This window comes from Aptenodytes forsteri, unplaced genomic scaffold, assembly GCF_000699145.1.
Source record: "Aptenodytes forsteri isolate BGI_AS27 unplaced genomic scaffold, ASM69914v1 Scaffold164, whole genome shotgun sequence".
NCBI classification, from domain to species: domain Eukaryota; kingdom Metazoa; phylum Chordata; class Aves; order Sphenisciformes; family Spheniscidae; genus Aptenodytes; species Aptenodytes forsteri.
Window position 1 is genome coordinate 2,102,451 of NW_008795527.1, and position 26,296 is coordinate 2,128,746.

Genomic DNA, 26,296 nt, shown 5'->3' on the forward strand with positions numbered 1-26,296 from the left:
ATATGATTTTACTATTTACATATTACTTAGTAATATGATATTACTAAGTCTTGTGCTTGCCTAATAGGAAATACACTTTATCTAGTTTCGATAAAACAGTTTATTTTTTTTCCTCATTAATTTTAAGGTTTCACCTTAAGAGATCTGGAGTCTCTCCCCTTTGGTGTAGCTCTTCCTATTAGAGATGCAATATATTATTGCCGAGAGCAGCCTGCCTCAGACTGGCCAGAAGCAGTTTGTCTCTTGATTGGGCGCCAGGATCTGTCCAAACAGGCGTGTGAAGGGAACCTGCAAAAGGGTAAATCTGTGAGTATGGGCATAAATGGATTTCACGGTATTGGGTATTGGGCAGAGCACTCTGTTCAGAAACTTCCCCACCATCTGCTGCTGCTCAGGGCATCAGAAGGTGCAGAATTCAAGATTGAGGGCAGCACAGGGTTTACACGCATACGAGGGTTTCAGTATAAAAACCAGCATCCGGCACAGGAAGAGTACATGCATAGCTGTGGAAACTGTCAACATAAAACAGATTTTAAACTTAATTCAGGCATGGTCCTCAAAAGTTTTGCCTACAGAGCTATTTGATTGCCTCTGTAAGTCCTCCTCATCTCCAAAATGGCTGCACCTTTGAGAGGTGTTAGAGAGGTTTTGGTACTCCATCTGGAGACTGCCATCAAAACAGCAGTGGCCCAGGGAGAAGGAAGTGGGTATTTGTCAGTCTGGCTCCTTCTTGGGTTGGCATAGCTGGCATCTCCCTCTCCTCTGGAAGAACCGGATTGCTTTCTGAAAGACGCTTTTTATATACTTTTTTTTTTCCTCAAAAAGCGTTTAGTTCTTTGTATCCTGAAGCAAAGTGGAAAAAAAAGTGTGGTGTTTTTCTTTTAAACATTTTCTTCTGATTGTAAGATGCTAGTGATTCCCACAGAGTTGTAGCTCACTTACGTGTCTTTTGTTGAAGACACTCTGGAAGCCAAAACTCTTCTTGAAAGCTGGCTAGGGGCATGCATAAAAGCACTTAATAGTAGCAGAGAGATTGTCTGTAGCCTTTTCAGAAGTCAGGAAGAGGGACTCAGTCTCAAGTACCTCTTGGTCAAGATCCTTTTTGCTGTCTTAGCTTTGAAAGTGATATTAAAATTATTCTGACTTTTTGTAACAGAGGCTTCATGACTAACTACATATCAAAAAAATTATTTTTTTTAAAAGTTCATATAGCAGAAAAGTAAATGAACTATATGTTCAAATCTGATGTCCCACCATTCATTAAAAATCCATTTTATTTTTTGCTGGTGAAGTTTTGCCCAACGGTAACAGTACTGAATCTTAAAATGATGATAAATTTGATTTTATCACTTACTTTATAACAATGCCTCGAATATATGTTACCTTAAAAGGATAAAGTGATCTTCAAACACCAAATTGTTTGTCATTTCTCAGGAGGGCAGGGTGGAGTTTCCTGTTTCAAAACGGACGCTGGCTATATGGGTGGTGCAGTTATGTATTGAGATTTAGTGCGTATTTATCAGAAGAAATTGGGTTTCATTCATCAGCTGTTAATTTACTTGCCCTCCTGGTGTCATGTGTTACCAGTGAGCCTTAGGAAGGCCCTGTGTTCGATCTAGTCTGTGTAAGTCTGTATCTTTCAGCGTGCTGAAATTCCGAGGTATAGAACAGGAAAAATGACCAGTTTAGAGAGAAGTGTGGGTTTTTTTGTTCCTAGATTTATCATACCAATATTTATCATCTCTTGCCTTGTTATTTTTTTAAATTAATCTCTCATCTGTGAGAGATGGAAAAGAAAGAGGAATATGCTGGCCCACCTTAGGGTCGATGTTCGTATTATTTTGTCAGACCATAAGGAAACTGTATATTCTGCAGGAAAGCTTATTTCTGCAGAACTCTAAAAATAAAATGAACCATGCTTCGTGCAGGGTGACAGCCTTGTCTGAAGCAAGTGTAGGGCAAGCAGATTGTGGGCATACTCTGTTGCATCCTGACCTATGCTATCCTTGCCATTCTTGTCAGTGGTCCTGTGCATTGCTTGTGTGATGTCAATAAACAGGAGAGGACAGAGTCTTAAACAAGGATTTCATAAATCTTGCATAGAAAGAGGGCTTTTCCACAGTGCTTCTAAGCAACGAAGTGCTTCGGTATTTTTCTGGTCATGTAGCTCTGGTGTGCAAGTTCAAAAAATGTTCCGGTACTGTGGTGAAACCCAGGTTGGGTGACAGCAGCAAATGTTTGGAATTTACTGCCATGCAGGCTGACTGTTTATTTTAATAGGTAGCTTGGCTTTTCCAAGGTTGTTGTAGGGGGGAATCCAAATTAAAGCCCTAATTCATGAGAACATCAATGATTAGAACAATAAAGCAGGTTCCCGAACAGAATATGCAGAACAGCAGTTCTAACTGGGTTGAGGGTCAGTAGGTACTGGCACTTATAAAAGGGCAGGGCCTGTTGCGACAGGACAAGGGGGAATGGCTTTAAACTAAAGGGGGGTAGATTGAGACTAGATCTAAGGAAGAAATTTTTTATGCTGAGGGTGGTGAAGCATGGGAACATGTTGCCCAGAGAGGTGGTGGATGCCCCATCCCTGGAAACATTCCAGGTCAGGTTGGACGGGGCTCTGAGCAACCTGATCTAGTTGAAGATGTCCCTGTCCACGGCAGGGGGGTTGGACTAGATGACCTTTAGAGGTCCCTTCCAACCCAAACTATTCTATGATTCTTTTGCTACACTTGTGCTCCTTTTTTGCCAGATGCAACACATTTGCAGTGTGAACTGAAGAGGTCAGCAGTTAATGCTGTTCCACTAAGTTCACCTTCACCTTGAAGCCTCATAGGAGGTTTGAGGCTACTGCCACTTCCCACTTCTGCTCTTCTCTGCTCCTCTCCTTCAGTCATGGAAAGGGGTCTCTTCTACAAAGCCACAACTCAAACTGTGTTTTGTGAGGAAGGAAAATTGGTGTTGATCTTTAAATTTAAATTGACCTGTGATCAAAAGAAGATATATTGTGGTAGTTATTTTTAAGTCTAATATGTTAACTAACTTTTAAAATAGATTCAGTAGGGAAAAGCTTTAGGTCAGGAGAGCTGCTTAAAAAAACTCATGTTCTAAAAAGAAAATTAAATCATTTCTGCCAATTTTATGAACTGTAACAAATGCTTTAGTTGCAGCTGATGCCAATCCTTATCCTCCACAAAGCAGGTTTCTATTTTTGGCACTTTAAAATATTCGGTACAACTGACTGCATTTTACACTGGAAGAAAGTCTGGCACTGTCAGCTGTTTCGTTCAGGGAGCTGCAACTGCAAGCATCGGTCTGAGAGACGTTCAAACTCATTACTTCATTATTTCTCCTGCAATAATTTGCCTTGAGGAGATATATGGTACAGTATATTGCAGAAAATGAGGTGGCTTTTATTTTATTAAACAAAGAAAATTACTACAGTTACCTAATGACAGACTTATCTCTGAAGACAAAAGTGTATGTTTTTTTTCCTCAGCCACAGAGCAGGTATAAGCCAAGTAGCAACTATAGGGTGATTTTTCCAGTGCTGATCTGAAATAAGCACCTCTGGACCTGAGAAAAGTAAAGAGTATGTTCCTCCCTCAGCCTTGGGTGAAACTTCTGCCTGGGCAGCAAATGCAGTGTTGATAATTTTGTGCAGATATTGGCCCATAATGATACAAAATCTTCTGTAGTGTCATAGCCTTAAGACACGACCAGTCTGGACATCAGCCTTACGCTAGAATTGTTAATGCCATTCAGCTGGGAGTTTTGGTTTGGGGTTTTTTTTTTGGGGGGGGGGTAGTGGTGCGTAGTGGTTGGGTTTTTTTAGTTTAGCACTGTGGTTTGGGGTATCTCTTTCAGTTCCCTATTGTGGGATAAGAATCAGCAAAATGGAGCATAATCTGAATGCTTCCAGTAGCTTTCAGGAAATCCTGTATCTCCAATTCACTCCTCTGCTGTTTCAGACAGATGAGAATAGATGATAACTGACCAGCCTGATTAATTTGCCTTCATTTTAGAGAGTAAGCAGGTTTTTTTCACTTCTGCAGCTGCTCCCAGCAATAGCCAACTGATGCTTTTTCCTCATTAAATGAGGTGTCAGATCTCTCGCAAAACAAAATACCGATCAAGATCCTGTAGGGTCTGGGTCAAGAGCAAACAGATGCAAAACCAGTCACAGCAGCACTGTTTTGAAAAAATGTGGGAGTTCCGAGGCTCAGGTGGGAAAGGTTGGAGTCTTCTGGACAGATGCATGTGGAAGAGGACCGGATGCTGTTAATGCAGCATTGCACCTTGCATGTATCCAGCAGGTCCCCAAACTGTTAATTCTCTGAGCTATTCCTTGCCTTTCCTTGGGTAACTTAGTTGATTAAATAGTCTCATGCTTTTAAAAGGATCCATTTCTAATCCAACTAAGCTACCTTTATGTAAAGTTTGCAATTGAAGGTGAGGTTCCCAGGGCAGAAATGAGAGTAGGAGACTTGTCTTCACCGCCTGAGATTTGGCAGGCCATCGGGCCTACTTGGTGGGAAGAAGTGCTCCTACTTCAGCTTTTCTTCCCATTTTCACACTTACTTAATTATGAAGGCACATTCTTGGCCACCTCACTGACCTGAAGAACAGGGAGAAATGTAGCTCTCCTGCCGGAACGTGGGAGACACCTTGTGTCTGGACTGCCTGAGAGGCCCAGACAAAATTGGAGTTGTAATGCAGGCCAGGATGTGCTCTGTATTTAAAAGTTTGACCAAAACTATTGACACCATGTATATTCCAGGTGGGTGTAATTGGCTGAGCTATTTCTCAGCTGCTTCCTTTCTCTTCATCTCATATGCCCAGTGTAGCATTGGTCTGTCTCACTTCAGGATTCTCTTTCTTTCTAAGGCTTATCCTTACAGAAAGGTGAATCTGGATTCTTATGTTTTTCTTGATTGTGCTGAAATTTCTGCTTGTCTCCTGCAAGCAGACCACTCTATCAACCATATACTGTGTTTAAGCTTAACCAAAGTCTGTGAGAACTTGATCCAAAGTTCAAGAAAGTTGTTTTGTTAGGTATAACACTAGAATATTGAAAAGGATCTACTGTTCGCTAGTCTTGACTGCTATCAGATTAATTCTCAGTGGAGAAGTTATGTGTTTGGGTACTGCAGTTTAATATATTTTGGCAAAGGCAGGGGAAATAGCTTGCTTGGTAATCAGGCAAAACAGCCTTTAAACTCTTCTGGCTAATTTCAAGAAGAAAGAAGCAAAAGCATAAACACAACATTTTTCTTAATCTCACAGATGTGCCTGTTAGTTAGAATTCTCTCTCACTAGTTCCATCAGGTTTCTCACTTTTTAAAATGTTTACCTTTATCCAACTCCCCAATTTGAAATCGGCTAATGTCAAGATTATTTTTTATATTGGCTCATTTAGTAGATCATATTTTCTGAGGAGATGAGATTTTATCCACACGTGGACATTTAAGCAGCAGTAAGTTCAGCAGTTACTTAGTTAATGTAAAGTGTAGCATTACACTATATTTGATGATATTTAAAGAGGCTGCTCTCTGTCATCATAACAGTCCCAATCCTTGTGATTATAGGCTTAATACATAATCTTTAACAGGAAAAAGTAATCCAAGACCACTACAGAAAGCATTTAGTGGCCTAATATTTACATTTATGGCAAAAGAGGTGGTGGAACATAATTTCTTTTTGGCTTTCAAGGTTGTAGACTGGAATGTTCTGTCAAAAAAAAAAAAGAGGGGAAAAAAAGTCCTTAATTGTGGAGGCTTAGAGCTGCCTTTGTACTTGAATAGCTGTCAAACTGCAGCTAGCAAGCTCTAGCTAACTGTCCTTGCACAGGCACAGGCTGGCTCTCTGCTTCATTCTCTGCCAGCTTCACCCTGTGAAAGACCAGTGCTGTTGGTCCCTAGCAGCAGAGCACGTGCTGCTGTGGCTGGTGTTAGGCTGATGTGCTGGAGACAGCCGAGGAGGCCTTCTGCTCTCCCTTCAGCCCGCTAACTCATGATATCCATGAATAACTTCTCTGTTCCCTGATCTGGTATCATAGTAATTTACCCCAAAGCAGGAAAAGGTTCATGATTATTGAGAATTATAAGTGAGTCCCAAAGTAGTAAAAATAAAAAATAAAGAATATGGAGTGTAACTTCTGGTTTTCAATAGAAAAAATACGATTTCATGATCCTTGGTTAGAAATAATGGTATCTAAGTAGCTGTCAAAATCTCTCTCAACCTGGAGGGAGAAAGAAGCTGTTTGTTACAAAACTGACAAGGATAAAACCCAAACCTGTAGGGGCACAAAATGTGTGCCGTGATAACAATTTCAGTTAGGACAACTGCAGTTTTGACTTACCTTCAAGTAGTAGAACATCATTGGGTGGTCTGTGGAGCTGCTCAGCCCCACATTTCTATTGCCTGCAGCCTGTTTTGTGGTGAGTGTTGGCAGAGTGAACTCAAGCCAGGGCAGCAGAGCAGCTTTCCAGTTTGTTCCATAAAGTGCAGTGCAAGGAAAATAATAACAAAATAGTGGAGTGCCACCAGTAACGTGGTGGAATAAGAGATTACATTCCTTGAAGTGTTTAATGAATGTCTTTTAGAAGATGGTTTGCCGTTACGCCTTGTTACTCAAGTAATGAGCATATTACCTGACGTAATTTTTTTTCTAGGTTTCTAGGGGTGAATTTTAAGGATTCTGGAGATGGATAAATGAGCACAACTAGCACTTTTGCTAATTTTTGTTTCATTTTTGTTTTTAAGTTTTTTTGAGTCAGTCAAGTTCTTTTGGGGAATACTTCCCTGTGTATCTTACAGGGAGGATCACAAGTACTTACCTACCTGGTACAGTTCTGTTTTCCCCAAAGTGTTTCATAATAATCCTTTTTTGTCATTAAATTCTAGATGTTAAAGTATTCTTTGTCTTTTTCAAATATATGGGGATGGTACTAGCACATGCCATTTCCTGTCAGTTGTTCATAATTCTAGATCTTGTCAAATCCTATGGTAGCTGGCAATAAATAATTCATGAGATCTCTGATCAGAAATCTTGAAACTCATGTTACATTGTCATTAGCAGTCGTTCCATAAATAAGAAATTCTAGATGTTAAAGTATTCTTTGTCTTTTTCAAATATATGGGGATGGTACTAGCACATGCCATTTCCTGTCAGTTGTTCATAATTCTAGATCTTGTCAAATCCTATGGTAGCTGGCAATAAATAATTCATGAGATCTCTGATCAGAAATCTTGAAACTCATGTTACATTGTCATTAGCAGTCGTTCCATAAATAAGAACTGTAAAAATACTGTGAGATTTATTCTCTTCTTTGTTATGTTGCTGCAGGGTCTTTCGTTTAAGAGTTCCTGATGGCAAAAAAGAGAGATCCTCTTTTAATTAGAGGTGTATCTGATGAAGGGTAGTTTTTATTTTTCTTGTGTTCTCCTTTTATGTTATGTTCCTCATAGTACTTGAGTGACTGCCCTGGTTTTTTCATTTGTTTTTATTTTATTTTGTTATTTTGACTTTAGGGAGGCTGTAATTCACACCAAACACAAAACCTTGAGTTACTGAATATGGGCAAAAGAGTTTTATAGAAAAGGTCTTCGTTTTCAGTGTCTTTTATTTCTGCTTCATAACCTATAAAACATATCCTTTTAGCATAGGCTGTTTCTGCCTGTGATGGCAGAAGATTTTTTATGCTAAATTGTGACTAGGCTGTGGCTATACACTGTGTGTATGTATGTACAGAAAAATATACATATAAAATTCTGGTAAACACAAACGTTCAATGAAGCAGTGTCATAAAAATAGTGTTTAGTTTGTATTCTTTCTATCAAAATAAAAAAAGAATCTTGTCTCTTGGAAGATACATAACAAAGTGTAAAGACAGATCTAAGGTTAGATTTCAACATAATTTGGGTTTTTTTTACTTACAGCCTTCTTCCTCTTGAATCTCTCTTAACAATTCTGTTCTTTGCAAGAAATAAGATCTACATTTGGATTTTCTGTTTAAGCAGGACAGCTGGGAAATTGTAGAAGGACTCCGAGGAGCAATGAATATTACCCAGGAGCCACAGAAGCAGGAGGGCTGCTTGCTGAAAAAGAGGAAATGGCCTTTGAAGGGCTGGCACAAGGTAGGAATGGAATGTGTATCTGAAAGCGTAATGCCATGTGAGTGGGACTTGCTTGGTGTGGTTTTGTGGCAAAAAGGTTACTTAAGAGCAGAGAAAGTGTTCTCCAAAGAAATATGGGGTGGGTTGGGTTGGTTTTTTGTTTGTTTTTTTGGGGGGGTGTTGTGTTTGTTTGTTTTTAATTCTCTGCATTTCTGGTTACAGAGATACTTCTTTTTGGATAGAGGGATTTTGAAGTATTCTAAATGCCAAGCTGATGTAAGTGATCTTGAAACCCTTTAAGGCCATTGTATGGTAACAACACTATTTTATCCAAAATAACAGTAATTCCATATTGTTGGCAATGGGAAATAGAGTTTCAGCAGTTCTAAACAGTAGGTTGAGGGGGGGGAAATGATGGTTTCAGCAGGTAATATCTATCCTTTTTCTTTATTCTGGAGTGATTGTATTCTTTTTACTTCTTTGCAGATAGAGAGAGGGAAGCTTCATGGCTGTATTGATGTTGGACTTTCTGTCATGTCTGTAAAGAAATCAACAAAATGTATAGATTTGGATACAGAAGAGCAGATATACCATCTGAAGGTAGGTCTTCAAGATTGTTATAACCTTGCTTCCAAAATAACAACATTAGCTGTGTGTGGTGGAGACTTTTTTTTTTTTTATCAGTAGGAGGTCTGTTAGTTACACTAATAACTTACTTTTATTCCCAGCAGGCTAGTTTACACTTTATAACTTGAGAGGTCTTATTGTACTGTTCCAGAGTCAGTAACCCTGTTCTGAATAGAAACTTCAAAGATGCCTCATGTTTAGCAGCACTCTTTTCACCCGGCACTTTTTTCAGCGAAGGGTATGCACTTGTTGCACAAGTGCTTTTATTTTCAGTAGTTGTATCTTGCTCTTTGTCTTATCTATAGGAAGTATTTTCCACAGTCAAATATGTAGATTTGTCTATCCTTGTGGAATAAATTGTTTTAAAATACATCACCAAAATCAAATTTCTATTTGTGGCTAGTTAAACCTTGACTAAACCTTAAAAATTGCAATTAAGAAATGACAAATTAAATTTTTTTTTATTTATATTGGTTTTTTTTTCCATCTAGAAGTTGCTAGGTATTGTGTTCTGCATTGGAAGTCATAACTATACTAATCGAACTTTCTCTTATTCTTGACTTTATCCTGTGATTAATTTTCTGTCATGCTTAAGTTCATACAGTATGCATTTTAGTAGGAGCATCATTAGAAAAACTTTCCTGATATTTTGCCAATAAAGGTCAGCCAGGCTAGCTGTCTAATGAGCACAAAATACCTTAGTTTCTTTGATAGTGATTTTGAATGTGAATGTTATAAAACCTGAAATTTTGTGTAGGTGAAATCTCAGGACCTGTTTGATGAATGGGTAGCAAAACTTCGTCATCACAGAATGTACCGTCAGAATGAAATCTCCATGTTTCCTCATGACGTCAATAATCTTTTCTTCCCTGTGTCTACTACTGCGGACTCTGTCCCTGGTTTTTGTGATTCTACTCCAGGTAGAAAGGTAATAGTTACGATTTACAAATAATAAGCTTTCATCAGGGATTAAATTAGTCTGATTTGTGTTTATTAAGTAAAGAGCATAATGGAAGTTTGTGGTGGGGTTTACGTTATGAACTAACGTGTCAAGAGGAAGATGATATTATTTATTGATTTACTCCCAAGCAGTTTTCTCTATGATGCTGTTAAATTTCATAATATTGTCTCATTGTTTTAATGCAGTAAATTATATTTTCATGATGACTTTTAAAACTGCATATTGAGTTAGAATCCTCATAATTTTTGAGACATATATCAGTATGTGTCTGATACATGCTGGTGAATATTAGTCTGGGTCACAGAAGAGTACTCAGCTAGATTTTTTTTTTCCCCTTTAGCATTTTTTCATTTATCCTTTAGCTAATAAAACCTCTCCCCTTTTACATTAATGAATCTGACTGTGCTTACATGAGGAGTATGTAGGAATTATCCAAGAGCCATCACCTGTAGCCACTATTTATATTTTTAAGTGAGGTAGAAGCATTATTCAAACCAATCCAAGGACCATGCTGTAGGTGGGTATGGGGTCTGGATGGATGCAGTCAGCAGTGTAGTTCTCTTTAGGTAGTCTGTGAGCGTTAGTTTCACAAATGACCTGACAAATGCTCAGTCTGACACCATAAATGACCTCTTTGATGCAGGCTCACAGAAGAGTGATTGTGTCCTGTGCCTGAACACAACCTCTGTGCCTTCAGCAGTCTGCACATTGACTGGCTGACGTTCACCCAAAGAAGCTTTTCTGCTCTAGTTTAGAAACCGTGATCTCTTTTGAGAATAATGTCTTTTTTTAGCAATACGGTGTTACTTACTATAACTGAAACGGCTCTCTGTTTCTGTCAACTCCAGAGCGTCTCCTAAACAGCAATCACCTCTTTGTTACTCTGCTGTCTAAGGTTTTCTTTTCCCTGGCTGTGTTGCTGTATGATGAGTGGGCTTGTTCCCCAATACCTGCAGTTCATCACTTTGGTAGGACTATGCTGTAACTGAGTATTAGTTTTACGTGCCTGAACAGCTTTTTGCTAGTGGTTGAGAGGGAGGGGATCTGTGCAAGCGGGCAGCTGAAAGAACAGTAATTCACCCTGTGGTAACAGGGCTGTTCTGCAAAGAGCTGTCTGCATGCTTTCCATGGTGCCAGCACCTCTGTGGCTCTGACAGCCTGCTCTTCTGAGGCTGTGTCTGCAAGGAAATGGCAAACCTCCTGTGGCCATTTAGTTCTTTTCTCCCAAAAGACAGCAGGGATAGAAGGGGAGACGAATATCAAGGGCAAAAGTGGAACATTGCAAAGCCCGTGATATATCTATGCCTGTGCTCTCAAAGAAAAAAAAAAAAAATTCCATGTAACCATCATATCTAAAATCTATGCTCACTGTCAGGAAACTAACCATTTTTTCTTTGGCATGAAAGACTTTAATTCACTTCTAATTTATTAATCCAGATTTGCACTGCGAAGAAGCCTTACTTATTTTCATGTGAAAAATAGAAGGGGATAGTTCTTAAGCTGCAATTAATCACCTTAGCTCTGCTGAAGCTAAATGGAAGTTTGCCAATTTACACCAGTCCTAGTTTGATGTTAGTTGATATCAATCCAGCAGTTAGGTTATTTTGAGAAAAATATATCAAGTGAGCTTTGCATTGCATTTTATTTGCTTTTAGAAACACCTGATCGGTTTTCACATATGTTTTTTTGTTGTTGTTGGGAGGTAGGTGCATGTATCTACATATGTTTATGTGGAATGCTTGGATTTTAAAGCTTAGCCATGCTGATCAAAAGCAAAACTATGCTAACTGGAGCTACACAAACTCTCTCTTGCCCGTTTCTTGGCAATGCCTACTTCCTTCTTCCCTCCTGCTCATGCCCCTCATGTGTATGAGTTCTGGAAAAGTTGGTTACATGAGATAGATTTCTGAAGAGATAAATGTGGGATTTGTTCACAAAATGCCAATACAATTGCTCATCTTTAAATTCAGTTTACTTGTGCTTTTAAAGGTGCTGGGATTATTATTTGGGTATACATATATAGATGACTAAAGCTCATACAGCTTTATGTAGGAATAAAACAGTTAAACTACATAGATTAATTTAAAAATAAGTGTGCTTATTGGTGCTTACTATTATTGCATACTGACTATACAAATTTACACAGTACTGAATGACATCATGTGGATAGTGCATTTTATTTTATTCTGCAACTCAGGTTGGAGCTTATATTGTAAATTTAAAAAGACCAACTAAGAATACGGCAGCTGACTGCGATGTAGATGATGTTTCCTATGAATAGATTTAAAACTATACTACCTGAGTTTTGATATAAGGTGAGCAGGAGGTAACAAAGTTTGTAAAGTGTATGCTTCAGAGACAAGCCAAACAATTTAGTCAGCTTTTCTCATAACCAGTAAAGTGGTCATGTAATGTCACTTAAGATGAAACATTTTAAAACTGATTTTAAACAAGACGTTGACAAAGCATGTAATTTGTGCAACTTCCTGACATAGATATTATTAAAAATGAAAAGTTTAGTAAGGTCTAAAAATTATGAGGCATTTGAATGGCTATTATTTGTAGTTACATTAGAGAAGAAACCATCATTATAGGCCACAATCAACTGGTAATAGTATTGGGTAGAAATTTCTTCCCATTGGAAGCTACTTAATTTTACTGCTCAGTTAGCTCTTACACAGAATTTCCAGCATCTCCTGAAGCATCTGATAGTGGGCACTGCTGAAAATGAGATCAGTTTGAAAATGGTTACTGAGACGTTGTAAAAGGGTATTTACCCAGATGAGGTGTATGGTCACACACCTATTAAGACCTGTCAAGTCAAATCCATGCTAAAGTCATACAACATTGAGTAAAATTTTTAAATAACATCTAGTAGATCTTGGTTTCTTCACTGAAAAATAGCTTTAACAAATATGTGCATGTTACATTTAAGTTACTTTGGGGGCTTCTTTGGGGAGCATGAAGAAGGAACAGAATGTCCGGCTTTGGTTCTGTTCAGATATGGTGCTTTAATTGTATTAAGTTGACTTAATTTATGCAGAACTTTGCCCTTCCTCAAAATTTAGTTTTCAGCAAATTTGTATGGTTCGTTTAGTATTTCTACTGCTTGTGGACAGCAGTTATGTTAGATATCCTGACGTTATGCTCAATGACTGTACACCTAGTCTAGTTCATACACTTTTTCTCCTCCATGTTATTGATGCCTTCAGTCCTTGTCCCTGATCATGGACCTCAACTGTTGGTTGTCAAAATTGGTGCATACAACATTAAGATATTGTTTGTTAATAATTCACTTGTTCTTCTTTGGAACAGGCAGGCAGCTTGACCAAACAGAATTCGTTGTCACCTGGAGGTAATTTGTCATTTTCCTTTTCAAGTAATGAGTCCAGGATTTCATCTTGGCTACAGTCTTCTGAAGACATGGAAAAATGCTCAAGAGGTAATGATATTTGAAGGAAGTTGAAAGTAGCCTATTTCCCCTAGTTTTTCTTGACAAGAATACTACACTGTAAGTAGTCATTACAGTTAGAGTTTTCTCTGAAACTGGAGGGAGGAAAGGGGTGGTTGTTGATTAACTGGCTACTCACTTCTTTTCAAAAGGACTAGTGATTTTGGATGTGGGGGTAACAATTGTGGGCACCTCTTCAAGGAACCTATATATTTCAGTACTTTTTTTTTATATACGAACATCACCTTCAGTAGTAAGATTTGACCTTTCCTAAGCTGGGTATTCAAAAAAGGGAAGCATCTAAAATCTAGTCATTTAAAAAGCACTAAATCTTCCTACTTCAAAGTCACGTTCTGCTTTCATGCTTTCCTAAGAGCATGAAGATCTTTCTCATGTTGGTAGTGTCTGTGTGATACTTATTTGGTAAAGTTCTGCCTACCAGTGAGCTTCAGCTCTAATATAGAGGAGCCTCATCTCTAGCTCTGAATGTACAACTCAGTCTTGATGCCTATGGCATTGTTACCCTCACCATGAGGAGCTCTGACTAGTCCCAACCTGCAGTAATTATCACGTTATTCTCATTTTTCTGCAACCAACTAGGATAAAATATCGTGATCATTATACACACCATGTAGATGCATTTCAGTATTTTGAATTTGAACATGAAGATAGAAGGATACAAGCTTTTTATCCAGTTGTCTAATAATGTGCTTTTAGTCAATGAATAACTTAAGCTAGCTACAATCAAAATAAGACTAACCTACGAAGAAAAAAACTCTCAGTGTGTCTGTTACTTTAGGGCAACTGAAAATACTCTCTTTTTCAAAACAGACCTCTCCAATTGTCACACATATTTACTGGAAATGAACCAGCTGTTACAGAGCATGGATGTTCTTCACAGGACATATTCAGCGCCTGCTATAAATGCTATGCAGGTTTGTTGTTTAAAAAACAAAACCAAAAAAAGTTTTCCCTTGCAATTCCAAAAAACAACCCCAAATCCTAAAGGATCCAAGGTATTTCTTCTTAGCTCTTCTATTTTCATGGCAATCTGTATTATTTTTGTCCTGTTTGTTGTTAAAAGGTTGGACCTTTTGAAAGCCCAAAGAAGGAAAAGAGAACACACAGGAGGTGGCGATCCAGAGTTGTTGGGAAAGAGGCTAAAGGAATGTTACAGGTGACTTCAGTCCTTTCAGTGCCCATCTTTCTTCAAATCTTAGTTATTGATCACTTCTCGGTGTGACCAGTTTAGGAAATATTAATCCTTTCTAAGTAGTGTTCTGTGCTAGCTCATTTTAAGTGGTAATCTATCAGACAAAACACAAATACGTTGTCATTGATATCTGCAATAGGATCTGTGCTGTTACTTTCAGGAGACTGGTCATGTTTTTTACCCATGTTTTCAATCTGCCTCCAATCTGGGGGGGTTGCGGTGTTGGGGTTTTTTATCAGTACAGATTTTTGCAAATTCTCCAGATAGTTTTGTACACATTTGTATCCAGAGGCCATGTGATTAGATACTTATAAGTGGGGAAAAATAGTATAGCATATGCTACAGCTCTCAATGGGCTTGTTTCTTGGAGTTTTGCCAAATCTCCAATTATGATATCTTGGGCAAAGTTATATCTATGGTTTCATTTGCCAGGTGTCATCCATTCCAAGCCTATTGGTAATTGACAGCAGTTTTTCCAGTTTTGGTGCCTCCAACATGTAACCCGGGTGGGTACAGTAAAACAAAATTTTCTTTGCAGTTTGTAAAAACATCACAAACGGCTTTCCTCCTTACAGGTGCCTTCAGTATTTTCTGCCCCTATGAGACTGCATGCTTCCAATCCAAACTTATCTACAATAGATTTTGTAGAGGAGAAAAATTACTCTGATGGCTCTGAAGCATCATCAGAATTTACTAAAATGCAAGAGGACTTATTTCATATTGCACATAAAGGTAAATGAAATTGTCTTTCATATGTGGTTTTGTATCATTGCAATTTAAATAATGATGTGAGTTCTGAGAATGCTTCCTGTTTAATGTTTAGAAAAAGCAGAAAATGTTGAGATCTTGAGTAATTTGAAAAAAAGTGGCTTAATCATAACATTTTTTTGTTTTTTATTTAATAAAGGACAGCCCTTTGTTTTATGTGCTAAAAACCCAGATTGTATTTTTTTGTCAAAAGGTAAAAATCCTAAAATCAGTTGCTATAAACACAACAGCAGATTATACTCTTTTGTGTTTACATGCATATGTGTGTATATGAGCACATGTATGTTTGTATATTCGGTGTGCTTCACTGTATTTCAGAGTCAACATTTGTTGGTGATGCAAGGGTTGCTATGGTAGTAACCTATTTTTAGTGAATACAGAAAAGTAAAATCATGTAAAGCAGCCAGAGGGGCAGCTTGACTAGAAATGTTTCTTCTCCCAAAATCATTTTTCATTAGCAGTGCTTTGCTCCATCAGCGTCGCACCAGAAACATTTTTATTGTTTAAGTGATCTTGGTGAGGAAGGCACTTAAGCATTTATATCTGAAAGACTTTTGGAAGTATTGGCTTTGCCCCTTTTGCACAAGATAATGGTTCATGTTATCAATAAGCATTCTTTGCTTGTTTTTGCCCTCTGGTGCTGATTGATTCCGTTATGTAAGGAATATACCTAAGTAGTAAACTTTATAAAGTCAATTATATTCAAAACTGATGTATGTTTTCCAAAAAGGGTGGGCACAGTTGGAAAAGTTGCTATTAAGCAGAGCAAAGAGATCACCTACTCAAGATCATCTTGCCTGAAATGTCCAAGTCAGAAATTTTAGTTAGGTTGACCCATGCATTTGAGGGGACAATTGACTTGGTACTATTTAATACAGTATTGTTTTATTAAGAGTACAAAGAATTTTTTTCCAAAGTTGCTTTATACCGCACCCCTCCCAAAACAGGGTAGTGAAGAAAACTTTTGCTTTAGCTTTTGATATAAATTAAATGAAATGTAACATTAGTACTTTAGTATGTAATAATTCTTGAAAATTTAAGTTAGTATACAACTTATTAAATGACATTTAAGATCACTGAAGATTCTGGTCATGTCATCCACATATGAAAGGCTAACAAAATAAATCATAGTGGATAGTTCTTTGTCCCCATCCCCTGTGATACTGTTAAAGATTTCTTCAGATAGGTTCAAGTATGAGAATTAGCTTCAGTAATGGTTTGCAGTGTTGAAATATACCTTAAGAATATTTTCTTAGAAGAGTAAATTAGGTTACAGCAAATACTCAGTGAAGTGATGATGATTCAAGTTAACTCAGAGTGGATGATTAGAAGGGGGAGGTATCAGAGATTTCTTGTTCTTTGCCCTTTCCATGCATCCATGCTCAGATTTTACATCTTCATTTCCCTGTAAATGGATACAGTTCTCATGACTGTATTACAAGGCTTGATTAGGCCCTCAGAAATCCTCTCATTCTCCAGTTAGATGAATGTTGAAATCCTACATAAACAAATATTACTCGAATAAATTTTTATTCCTTGTGGTTAAAGAAAAGATTAAATGTCTTAAAAGTAAAAAAGTAAGGAAAGTGCATTTCCCCTTTAAAAATCTAGTGATTTTAAAATTGCATGATCTGTTGTCTGATTTAAATGTTTCAGGCTGGTGATACTGGCTCAGGAAGGAGTAGAAGTAGCAGCGTAACGTGCACAACATTCAGGATCTGACCCTTTGAGTCACTAAATCATCTAACAAGCTGAAATTTCTTTATCCCAAAAAGAGATAACAAAACTCAACACCACAGTTGACTTCCTTGTGGGGAAACTACTAACCCTACAGCTGTGGCACAGTATGTGTTATAGCTGCTTTTTTGATTATTTTTTTTCTATTTCATTTTTTTTTTCTTCCCTCTCTTCTTCTCCCCCACTGGAATACTTAAAGGAATGTGGAATAGAGTCATGACCATCTGAAGATTCAAGCTAATTGGGGAACAAAAGCAAGTGAAGAGCAGATGTGGTTAGTTAGCTTTGTTGCCATCTGTCACAAATAATCAGAGTAATTTTGACTGTGGCTAATATAGCCAACACGGTAGTGTTCACCGTAAACATTTTTCCTACTAAAAAATCTACCCTATAACTTTGATTAATATTACTTGTTTTTAGTAACCCACCCTGGATCTCTCAACCTAAATTCTTGTTTCTGTCACCATAAATGATGTTTCATTGAAGTTTTGCATAATTGGTATGTATACAATTGGTAGCTGTTTTTAACTGTCAATTTTTACGAAATGGTTCTAGTTTACTTCACCTTGAGGTCAGCTTTCAGCACCATATCCACAGAGAGAGAAAAGCTGAAGCAGGTGCTGGAGCATGATGCATCCTCATCTCCATCTGCACAAATAGTTGGCTTGAAGAATGCCTTAACATCCGTAAGTGACATGCTGAAGCTCAGCAAGCTTCATTGTCATCAGATACTACTTTTAAATTTTATAGTAGTTAATTTCTGTTTCTTTAGTGTCTGTTCTGTGCTAGAATTTGCAGTATTGAATCATAGTAAGTTATTATATATGGTGTTTTTCAAAGACTCTTTCCTAAATGTTAAAGGTATTGTGAAATCACTGAAGTCTGATAGATTGATTTAGGTATATGGTATAATCTGTATCATTTGATAAGAATCAGAGGGCTGCTCTGTGACGATGACTCTACTTTCTCTCAAAACATACACCGTTTAATCACTCAGTTCTGGTAGGTTGCAGGTTTCCTTTTCCTTTTCTTTTCCTAAACAGCACTCAAGTATTCACTGTATGACTTGGCATAAAATAAAAGTGAGAGTGGCTGAAAGCACTCAGCTGTCCCTTCTAATGCACTAGAGCTTCACCATGCTGCACCAAGACACTGCAAAGCAAATTCAAGTTCAACTTGTTTATATTGACTTCTAACCTTAATTATCTGTTAGTCATCTAAAAGCAGCAAATGGAGCTGTTAGGGCAGAGTTCTAAATGACAAAAAATTGTGCTCTTTAAAAAGGTGGGGGTTTTTGATTGGTGTGCTTTTTGTAATTGGTTGAGACCAGAACTTTCAGGTTGGTCATGTTTGAACATGTCAACCAAACAGTGATCTGATTTCAGAACAACGAGTGCCATCATTACCATGGTCTTAAGATTTCAGTGTTTGTTGCAAATTCCTAATCAGAGGCAGGGGAGACTCTCTGGCATTGATAAATGTGATATAGATCATCTTAGAATTATTTCAGTATGAAAACTTCCTTTTGCTTTACAAAAGCTGCGTATGGTTATAGTTTTTTAAGCGTATAACGTGCCTCTCTGCCTAGACCTTTAGAGGCTCTGATGTCTTCATAGTATTTAGAGAAAGCTGAAACCTGTTCTATAACTGTACTCACTCATTTGCGCTTCTTTGTTTTTGGCTTTCAGATGTTCCACTTCTGATATTTGAATAGGTGACTTTTATTTTTCCAGTGTTATTTGCCTACCATTTTATAAAAAAAAAACTGTTTTAAGATTTCTGAACTCAGTGAACACTCAGCTTAGCATGAATTTTTTTTTCTGAGCAATGAAATTCTGTTGTCCATCTTCATCCTCTAAATGTCTTTTAAAAGTCATGCTTTTAGGTCTTATCTGATACTTAATAAGCCTTTTGTAACCCGTTCAGAAGTTGTCTGTGAACCTTGGCAGTTTCAGCAGCGGTTAACACCTGTGAGAGCTATTCTTAGCCTGCAGATCTGTAAAGCCATGATACCAACAGAAATTTTCTCACCCTGTGGAGAAGAGATCCTGTAGGAGAAAGGAATAAGCTTCCTTTGAAGACGTATGAAAGCACAGATATGATAAACTTGAAAGAGAGTCCTGTGTGGATGACACTGACTTCGTGTTTGTTGTTGTTCATTTCAGTTTGTTTTCTGTACGTGAGGAACAAAAAGTCAGACTCACAGGTTGAAAGCTATCAAACATAAGTCTGTTTTGCTCTCATCAGCCTGGCAGGGGAAGAAAAATGAACAGATTTAAAGTGGATAAAGCACCACAAAATTAGCATCTCTCTGTCTGCTTCTCCCTCATTAAGATAGTATCCTTGACCTACACACAGTCTAAGAAAAGCAAATACAGAATGGGGAAAAATACAATATTTTTATGTTTGGGCGAGGAAGAAGACAATAGAAAGAAGAAAACACTTTGTAGCAAACAATGAAAATTGGAAGATGCTATTAGAGGAAAGCTGTGTAAATTCTTTCTTGCACTTATTTGATGTTGTGGGTATAACACAATGCTGTCCACTTGAACACTTGACACAAAAGTGATATATGCCTGTGTGGCCAATTCAGACCACACATATGTAAAGCCAGAAATTACTTTCTCCCCCCATCATCACTTTGAGCTTACTGTCTTTCCTGCTCTCAAGACTATTTCCAACAAAAATTTACTGTCAAAATCAGAAGCATTTGTGGGACAAAGCAGATGTGTAAACAGCAGGGTTCTCCACATCCTAGTGTTGATTCAGTTCACTAAAATGGGCAGTAAGTCTTCAGTGTTCTTCCAAAATTAGTAACCCAATCTTTTTTTTTCAGAGATCTTTTCACTGCAGGCAGGGTTGCATTCTCTTCCTACAAGTCCACTCTAACTAACATCAGTTAGTTAACTCTAACATCAGATGCACCTAGCATGAGTAAATAACATGTAACACTACAAGTCTACTCTAACTGACACCTGTCCATCAGATGCACCTAGCATGAGTAAATAACATGTAACAAACATGAGTTTGCAGTAGAGGCTTTTTATTCTGATCACTGCCATTATAAGCTGATAGGACATAAATTGTACCTGTACCTGTCTGAATTTAAGTCTTATTTCTCTGTCAGCGGAAGGCAAAGGGAACTGTCAGTATAGCAGGCTGATGGGAAAATTGAATGGTTTTGGATGTGGCAAAAGTAAGAATTAATGTTGATAGAGGCGAGGTTGGAGACGGGTGAAGGAAGGGAGCTTGAAAAGAAAAAAGATGCACAAAATTAATTTATTAAATCAGCTTGCAAAACCTGGTAACTTGAAATATCCCTGCCATCTTTGGCTTTTTTTCCTCCATTTGTGTGTCTTTTCCCTCACACTGAACAAAAATAGTTTTAATTTGACAGATAAGGAACGAGGTTTGAAGCGTTTTAATAAATCATTTGCTGAACCAGTGAAAAATCATGTGGTGATGGTGTTTTATACTGCACTTTAAATACTCTTCACCCCTTTTTACACAGTAAAGCCACATTCAAGTTAGTTGAGAGAACTTTATATCCCCAATATTTTTGTTAAATATTCCAGGCAATAGCACAAAACACAGATCTTAAAGACCGGTTACGCAGAATACATGCCGAATCTATGATCCTTGATTCAGCATCTAATGCAAAATCAAGTCCAGATTTGGTGAAGGTGGGTATGGATTTCTTCTTTCAGTGATGTCTGTTCCACAAGCCCCTACATCTAGACAGTGCTGCGTAGCTGCATCTTGTCCTGTTCTTCATGTTTTCGCTATGGCGTATTGTGTTAGTAAAACGAGTCCGCTTTCATGGTTATGAGTCATTTCTGATGATGCATTGTGTAATATTTGATTTCAAAGACTTTCCTTGTGAGCAGTTTTCCTGAGCACACTTCCATTGCTTTTTGCTACTGGTTCCTGGTGTTCTCCCTCTCCTCCTGCCCGCTTCCCATTCAGCATGAACAGAGCTGCCGTCTTGTTACCCTCATGCTACTGTTTCTTTACCCCTTATTCCCTTGTTAACATTCAAGTTCTGTAATTCTTTCTGTTGGCTGTCTAAATATTGTTAGCCCAGAACGCTGGCTACCAGCGTGGCTTGTTTAAGGTTTAGAACAACTATCAGACATTTCCATGAAAGGATCAAAGAAATGAGATGTACAAGAGCCCTTTCAGCCATTTGGTTTTCTTTGTGTGAAGCCAGGGAGTGCATACTTCTACATATCCAATTAGCCAGTTTGAGACATACTGATGTTCAGACAGTTTTTTGGCTTGCTGCAGAATGCATGTGAATGTGGTGTATTTATAGGTCATAGGATCTAGGTGTTAATGGTGCTAGTGAGGGAAGCAAGAACTGTGTTATTTCTGATGGATTTTCCTAAATGTTAACTCATATCCAAATTTGTGTTATGCTTGTAGTATAAATCTTTCATTAGAACTTGAGTGGATGTAACACTGGGGGTTTTATATAACTTATTATTTCCTTTTATTTTTAAAGGCAGTTTAGTCATTCTGTCTGTTCACTTCTGGTTTAGCTCTGTTTTAGTAGAGCCGTGTTTTGGTCATATTTAGCCGTTTGTTTTTTTTTTTCTTTAAGGTAGTTGATCATTCTAATGCCTTTTGCTTTTAATCCCATGAGAATTTGAACAGCACTTAAACTGCTATCCAGACAAGCATTAATGCATTGTTTTTTAATTTCAGGAGTTCTTTATTTTCTTATTTAGTGAAGGTCCTTGCAATGACAATGGATTATTTCTGAAACTTGTTCTAGGCACTATATACACACACACACGACAAAAATAGCTTTCAAAAGGTCCTTTAGAGATTTCAGTCACAGAATCCCTCTAGCATGGTTTGGGATGGAACTTAAGGATGAAATCACTTATGCTGGAGAAGCTTCATTCTAGGTTTGTCTGAGGACTGTGATACAGTAGTGCTGCTGTGAGGAAGACGGGGCCACTGCACAAAACTTGGCTCTAAATGACACATCAGGTGCTATGATAGACCTGTGAAAATTGAAGCAGTATAAACTAGTATCTCAAGCCTTTGTATAAGGTAGAAGTTTAGTTTGTCTATTGGGCAGTTTATGTTGTAGTTTGTCATGCCAGAGTGGGAACATGAAAGAAGACAACCTGAAACTCTCACGTGATAGATATAAAAACGTGCTGTTCTTTTATGAGCCTTTCCTGCTCACTTTCCTTCTCAGATTCAAAATAGTATTGGAAACAATCCCAGTAGCAATGCTCACGTGTGTAAGATTTTTTTTTTTTAACTTGTAGGCTAGTGTAACTGCCTTCCCACACCAGAGACCATGTTGAGGTTTTCTCTTTTCTTGCTGCTCTATCAGAAGGGTTTTTTTATGAAAAAAAGTCTCTTGTACGATAACAGTTTGTTTTGTTATCATGTCACCATTATCAGCACGTACTGAATAACATTCCATACTGTAGTAAAATCTACTAGCAGAAAAGCCTTGAAAGAAGATTTGTCAGTTTGATTATAGACTTGTCAGATTGTTCATTATGTTGTTTTGAAAGTAAAACAGTACAATTCCTGCAAAATTATAATAGGGCAGTCATGGTTACAAGTTAGTAAACCATCTCATGCTGAAAAGCTTGAGAGCAGCTAATACACTCCTTTGGGCCAGCTAGCCCTTTTTCTTAGCATTGGTGGAGTTATCAGGGAAAACAATAGTGCACAATGTTCTCCAACTTTTTTACTGCATCCACAGAATGAACCAAGTCTCACTGGTCACCCACCTTTGCTAGGCCACCTTTTCAAACTCTGCTTACGCCAATGATCTGTAGAGCTTCCATGGGAAGAGTTACCGAGATCTCCGTGGCAGTCAAACATGCCTGCAGCAGCAAAAGCAATGTCGCTTACGTGACTTTGATAAGTTGGTTTGGTTAACACAGAGCTATCTCAGGTGTGGATATGAAGGAAGGCTTTCCAAAGCACAGCATAGTGCGTGAAGATTGTCACAATTATCTAGTGAAGAAAGAGAGCTAGGAAAGCATTGCTATTACATAGAAAGTAACTTTGCCCCTCTGAATTTTGTATGCCACTGCACTGCAGGCTTTGCATTAAGCAAGGCTTGGGAGGAAAAGATTAATTCATTTGCTAAGATCAGAAGGGAATGTGAATCTAGGATGTAATATAAAGAGATGGGTGTTTTGTTCTTTTGGGGGCTTTTTGATGATATACTTGTGTATATCTGGCTAAATCATTCAAATATCAAAGCATTTTTACCTTTTTTTTTTTTTTATGAAAAAGTACATGCAGTGCCATAACTGATTTACTGAATATGCTTTGCCTTTTTTCCCCTTCTTTTTTTCTTCTTCTCTTTGGTCTGTTTTACTTTGGTTTTAAATCCCCCTTTGAAACACATGCTACCTTTCACTAAATTGGAGAGGAGCATGTGCAATCTTCTCCAAGCGTTTTACAGCCCTTTAAGTTACGTGAATGTGGAATTGCGTGCATGAATGCTATTTGTGGTACTTCTCCTCTCAAAACTTTTTATTTCTTCTAAACAGGAAAATTCGAGAGAAGAAAGCAGAGGTCTGGTTCACCAGGTCTCCAATGAAAGCAGACTGTCTATAGCTGACTCTCTCACAGAATTTTTTGATGCACAGGAAGTCCTACTGTCTGCTAGCTCTTCAGAAAATGAGGTCTGAGCATTAAGATTGACATCATTCTGATGTATTTTCTCATCTGCTACTTGGCATGCAGTCTTTCTGAGTGCTAACTGCACATCAGATGACTGCCAGAAAATGAAAATTTTCAAACCATTTAGAAATTAATATGCTGCATGTATTTATTTGTTGTCATTGCCTCTTCACAGGAAAATGTAACAATTAGTATGGAGAAGTCTTATATGCACATTGAGGCAAATGGCAATTAGGTAGCTAATATGCAGATACTGCATATATTGTACTGTCTGGCTTGAGTTGTTATACAGGTGCTTTAGAAATTGTATCACAGAAATATATATTCATACCTGTCCTTGTGGTACCTGTAGGTACCTTGGGGCTGATGTCATGCATATTGGATTTTAATAGCTCATTTTGTCACCTCTCTTGGACTCCATAAAAACCTTGGCTTTTGATATGAGGAAAGCCTTCTTAGCTGTGGGGCCAAGAAGATGAAGATTTATTCTCCACTAAAAGAATAGCTGAATTTTCAATGATGATGATCTCTCCCAAACTCAGTTGTGTCTTCTTAGGACTTCTTAGTACCTTCCTGTAATACTGAAAGACAGCTTAAACAGTTCAAATCTATTAAAACAATAATTGCAGTGGAAAGTAACAATTTTCATGTGCGTATGGGGTTACTTTAATGAGTGATGTATCTTGCTTATTTCCCCACCCCACACTCAGGTATCAGATGATGACTCATACGTAAGTGATATCAGTGATAATGTCTCAGAAGATAACCTAAGCAATGACATGGAGAATGAAAGACAAACTTTAGGTAGGTTCAGTGTTTTATTATACCATGTTTTGAGAATTTTGTTTCTTTTTGTTTGGGATATTTTTTTCCTTCTCTTACTAGAAATAATTTGATATTACAGTTTTTGAGATGTAAACAGCCTGTGTTTTTTCTCTTACAGCCTCAGATTGGTTTTAAACAGCACATTCTGGCTAATCCGATTAACAGGGCCCAGGCACTGTTGATTAAGCAGGATAGTCGTGCTGTATCAGCAGAGAAACACCTATTTTCTTGGCTTCTTTGGTGCAACTCCCACTCCTTTTCAGTTCCTTTCATGGCCACAGGTTTTTTCAAAGTAGCAAGGCCTAGCTGCTTTCTTTTTTTCAAAAAGTAATTTTCTTCTTGTCACTCTTTTTTCAGTCGCAATTTAACAACTGCATTCAGAGTTCTGTTGTTTTTAGCAGAACTCAGTGTTTAAAGGAACATGAGAATAATTACACACTGGCAGGCCTGGTGTATGACCATAAGGATTTCTTTTTTGCATGTTTTAATCATGACAGTCTTGTTAGTACATATGCTTATTTAACTGTCTTGCTAATTAGAGACAGAATCAAAAAAAGAAGGAGAAGAATTGGTCATAACAAACTAATTGGCTTTGTGCCTTCAGCTCCTTTCAGCTAACCACAATGTTCTTCCCATTCTATCTATATTTTTATCTTCAAAAATGCTGAACAGTGGTTTCTTACTAGCAGCTGTTTCCTGACTGTCTCCAAGGACCAGTGGATCCCTACATACTTGGGTAGTTTGATATGCCTGGAGATCTGTTGTATTCTGTAACTGTTTAAAAATGAAGATTTTTTTTGAAAGATAAGAAAGAATACAGATTGATTTATTTCATGATCTGGACCTTAGAAAACTGTACTAGTGTGGCTGTTCATCTTCTTGTAACAAAGACTATCACTCTTCCATATTAGCAGCACCTCCACGTGCTTCTGGTACCTGCTGTTTCTGTGCTTTGGGCAGCCTGCCACTCCCATTAATAGCAAACTGCATGTCTTTTTCCTACAGGGCTTTAGCTGAACCCTAAATTGTGGGATTATGATAAAATCCTCTGGCCACTGTAATGTAGAAGGCCAGACTAGATGATGATAATGGTCCAGTCTGGCCTTAAAAGTCATTGAGTCTAGCTGGAGGTCAGATGTCTTAATCTCCTTCAGTATTTTTGCTGGCCATTTGTCACAGCTCTTGCAAATCAGAACTGCATGGGCTTTTCTTTTCACGGGGGGTGGGTAAACTTCACTGTATAGAAAATTTGGTATCTGAATATATTAGTTGTTTCTCTACTCTGTTTTGTCACCAGTTTACCCCAATTAATGGGCTAGTCCGGAGTATGTAGTTCAGTCAATTAGTACTCTGCTTTTAATCAGAAGCTGTCAAAGGACATAGCCAAATCCCATTTCAGAGAGTTCTTTTGAACAAGGATAAATTTTTAGCATTTACCTCCTTCCTCTCCAGATATCCCCTCATTCCTGAGGTATTTAAGGGAACATCCTTCTTTTTGGCCTCTTCTGATATTAAATAAATTCTTCTAAGAGGGAAGTATAGGAGCCAACCTCTTAACAGTACAATTGTTTCAGGTAGATTTTTTGATTCATAGTGCCTGTGTGTCATTTTTATGCAAAAAGAAAAAGATAGGCAGCAGACTGCAAATAGTTCACCTGTCCTTGTTACCGTAACTCAGTCATATGAGATATTAGGATTTCTAGTTTGAGAGTGGCAGGAAAGATGGAAACTTCTTCCTCAAAACTTTGAGGCTGCTGATTCCACTTGAAAACCTCCATCTGAGGCATGGGCTAGCATACATGGCAGTGATGAAGAAGTTAGCCCTTGTGGTTATCTATACTTTGTCACTGTTGGAAGCACTAATGATATCATGCTTATGTCAGTGGACCAGCAGAGGAAATACTGGTTGAAATCGTGCATTTAA

At 37.8% G+C, this 26,296-nt stretch overlaps 1 protein-coding gene across 1 annotated transcript in view; it reads left to right on the top strand.

Moving 5' to 3' along the window:
- The window catches only part of OSBPL3 (oxysterol binding protein like 3), a 100,343-nt gene that overhangs the window by 50,599 nt on the left and 23,448 nt on the right, over positions 1-26,296 (top strand). Inside the window, exons 4-15 of the mRNA XM_009282040.2 lie at positions 8,026-8,142; positions 8,344-8,397; positions 8,608-8,721; positions 9,506-9,676; positions 13,025-13,151; positions 13,992-14,095; positions 14,245-14,337; positions 14,949-15,105; positions 17,434-17,564; positions 20,454-20,561; positions 23,415-23,549; positions 24,258-24,351. Coding sequence (XP_009280315.1) covers positions 8,026-8,142; positions 8,344-8,397; positions 8,608-8,721; positions 9,506-9,676; positions 13,025-13,151; positions 13,992-14,095; positions 14,245-14,337; positions 14,949-15,105; positions 17,434-17,564; positions 20,454-20,561; positions 23,415-23,549; positions 24,258-24,351 — 1,405 coding nt within the window. The remainder of the gene's footprint in view (positions 1-8,025; positions 8,143-8,343; positions 8,398-8,607; positions 8,722-9,505; positions 9,677-13,024; positions 13,152-13,991; positions 14,096-14,244; positions 14,338-14,948; positions 15,106-17,433; positions 17,565-20,453; positions 20,562-23,414; positions 23,550-24,257; positions 24,352-26,296) is intronic.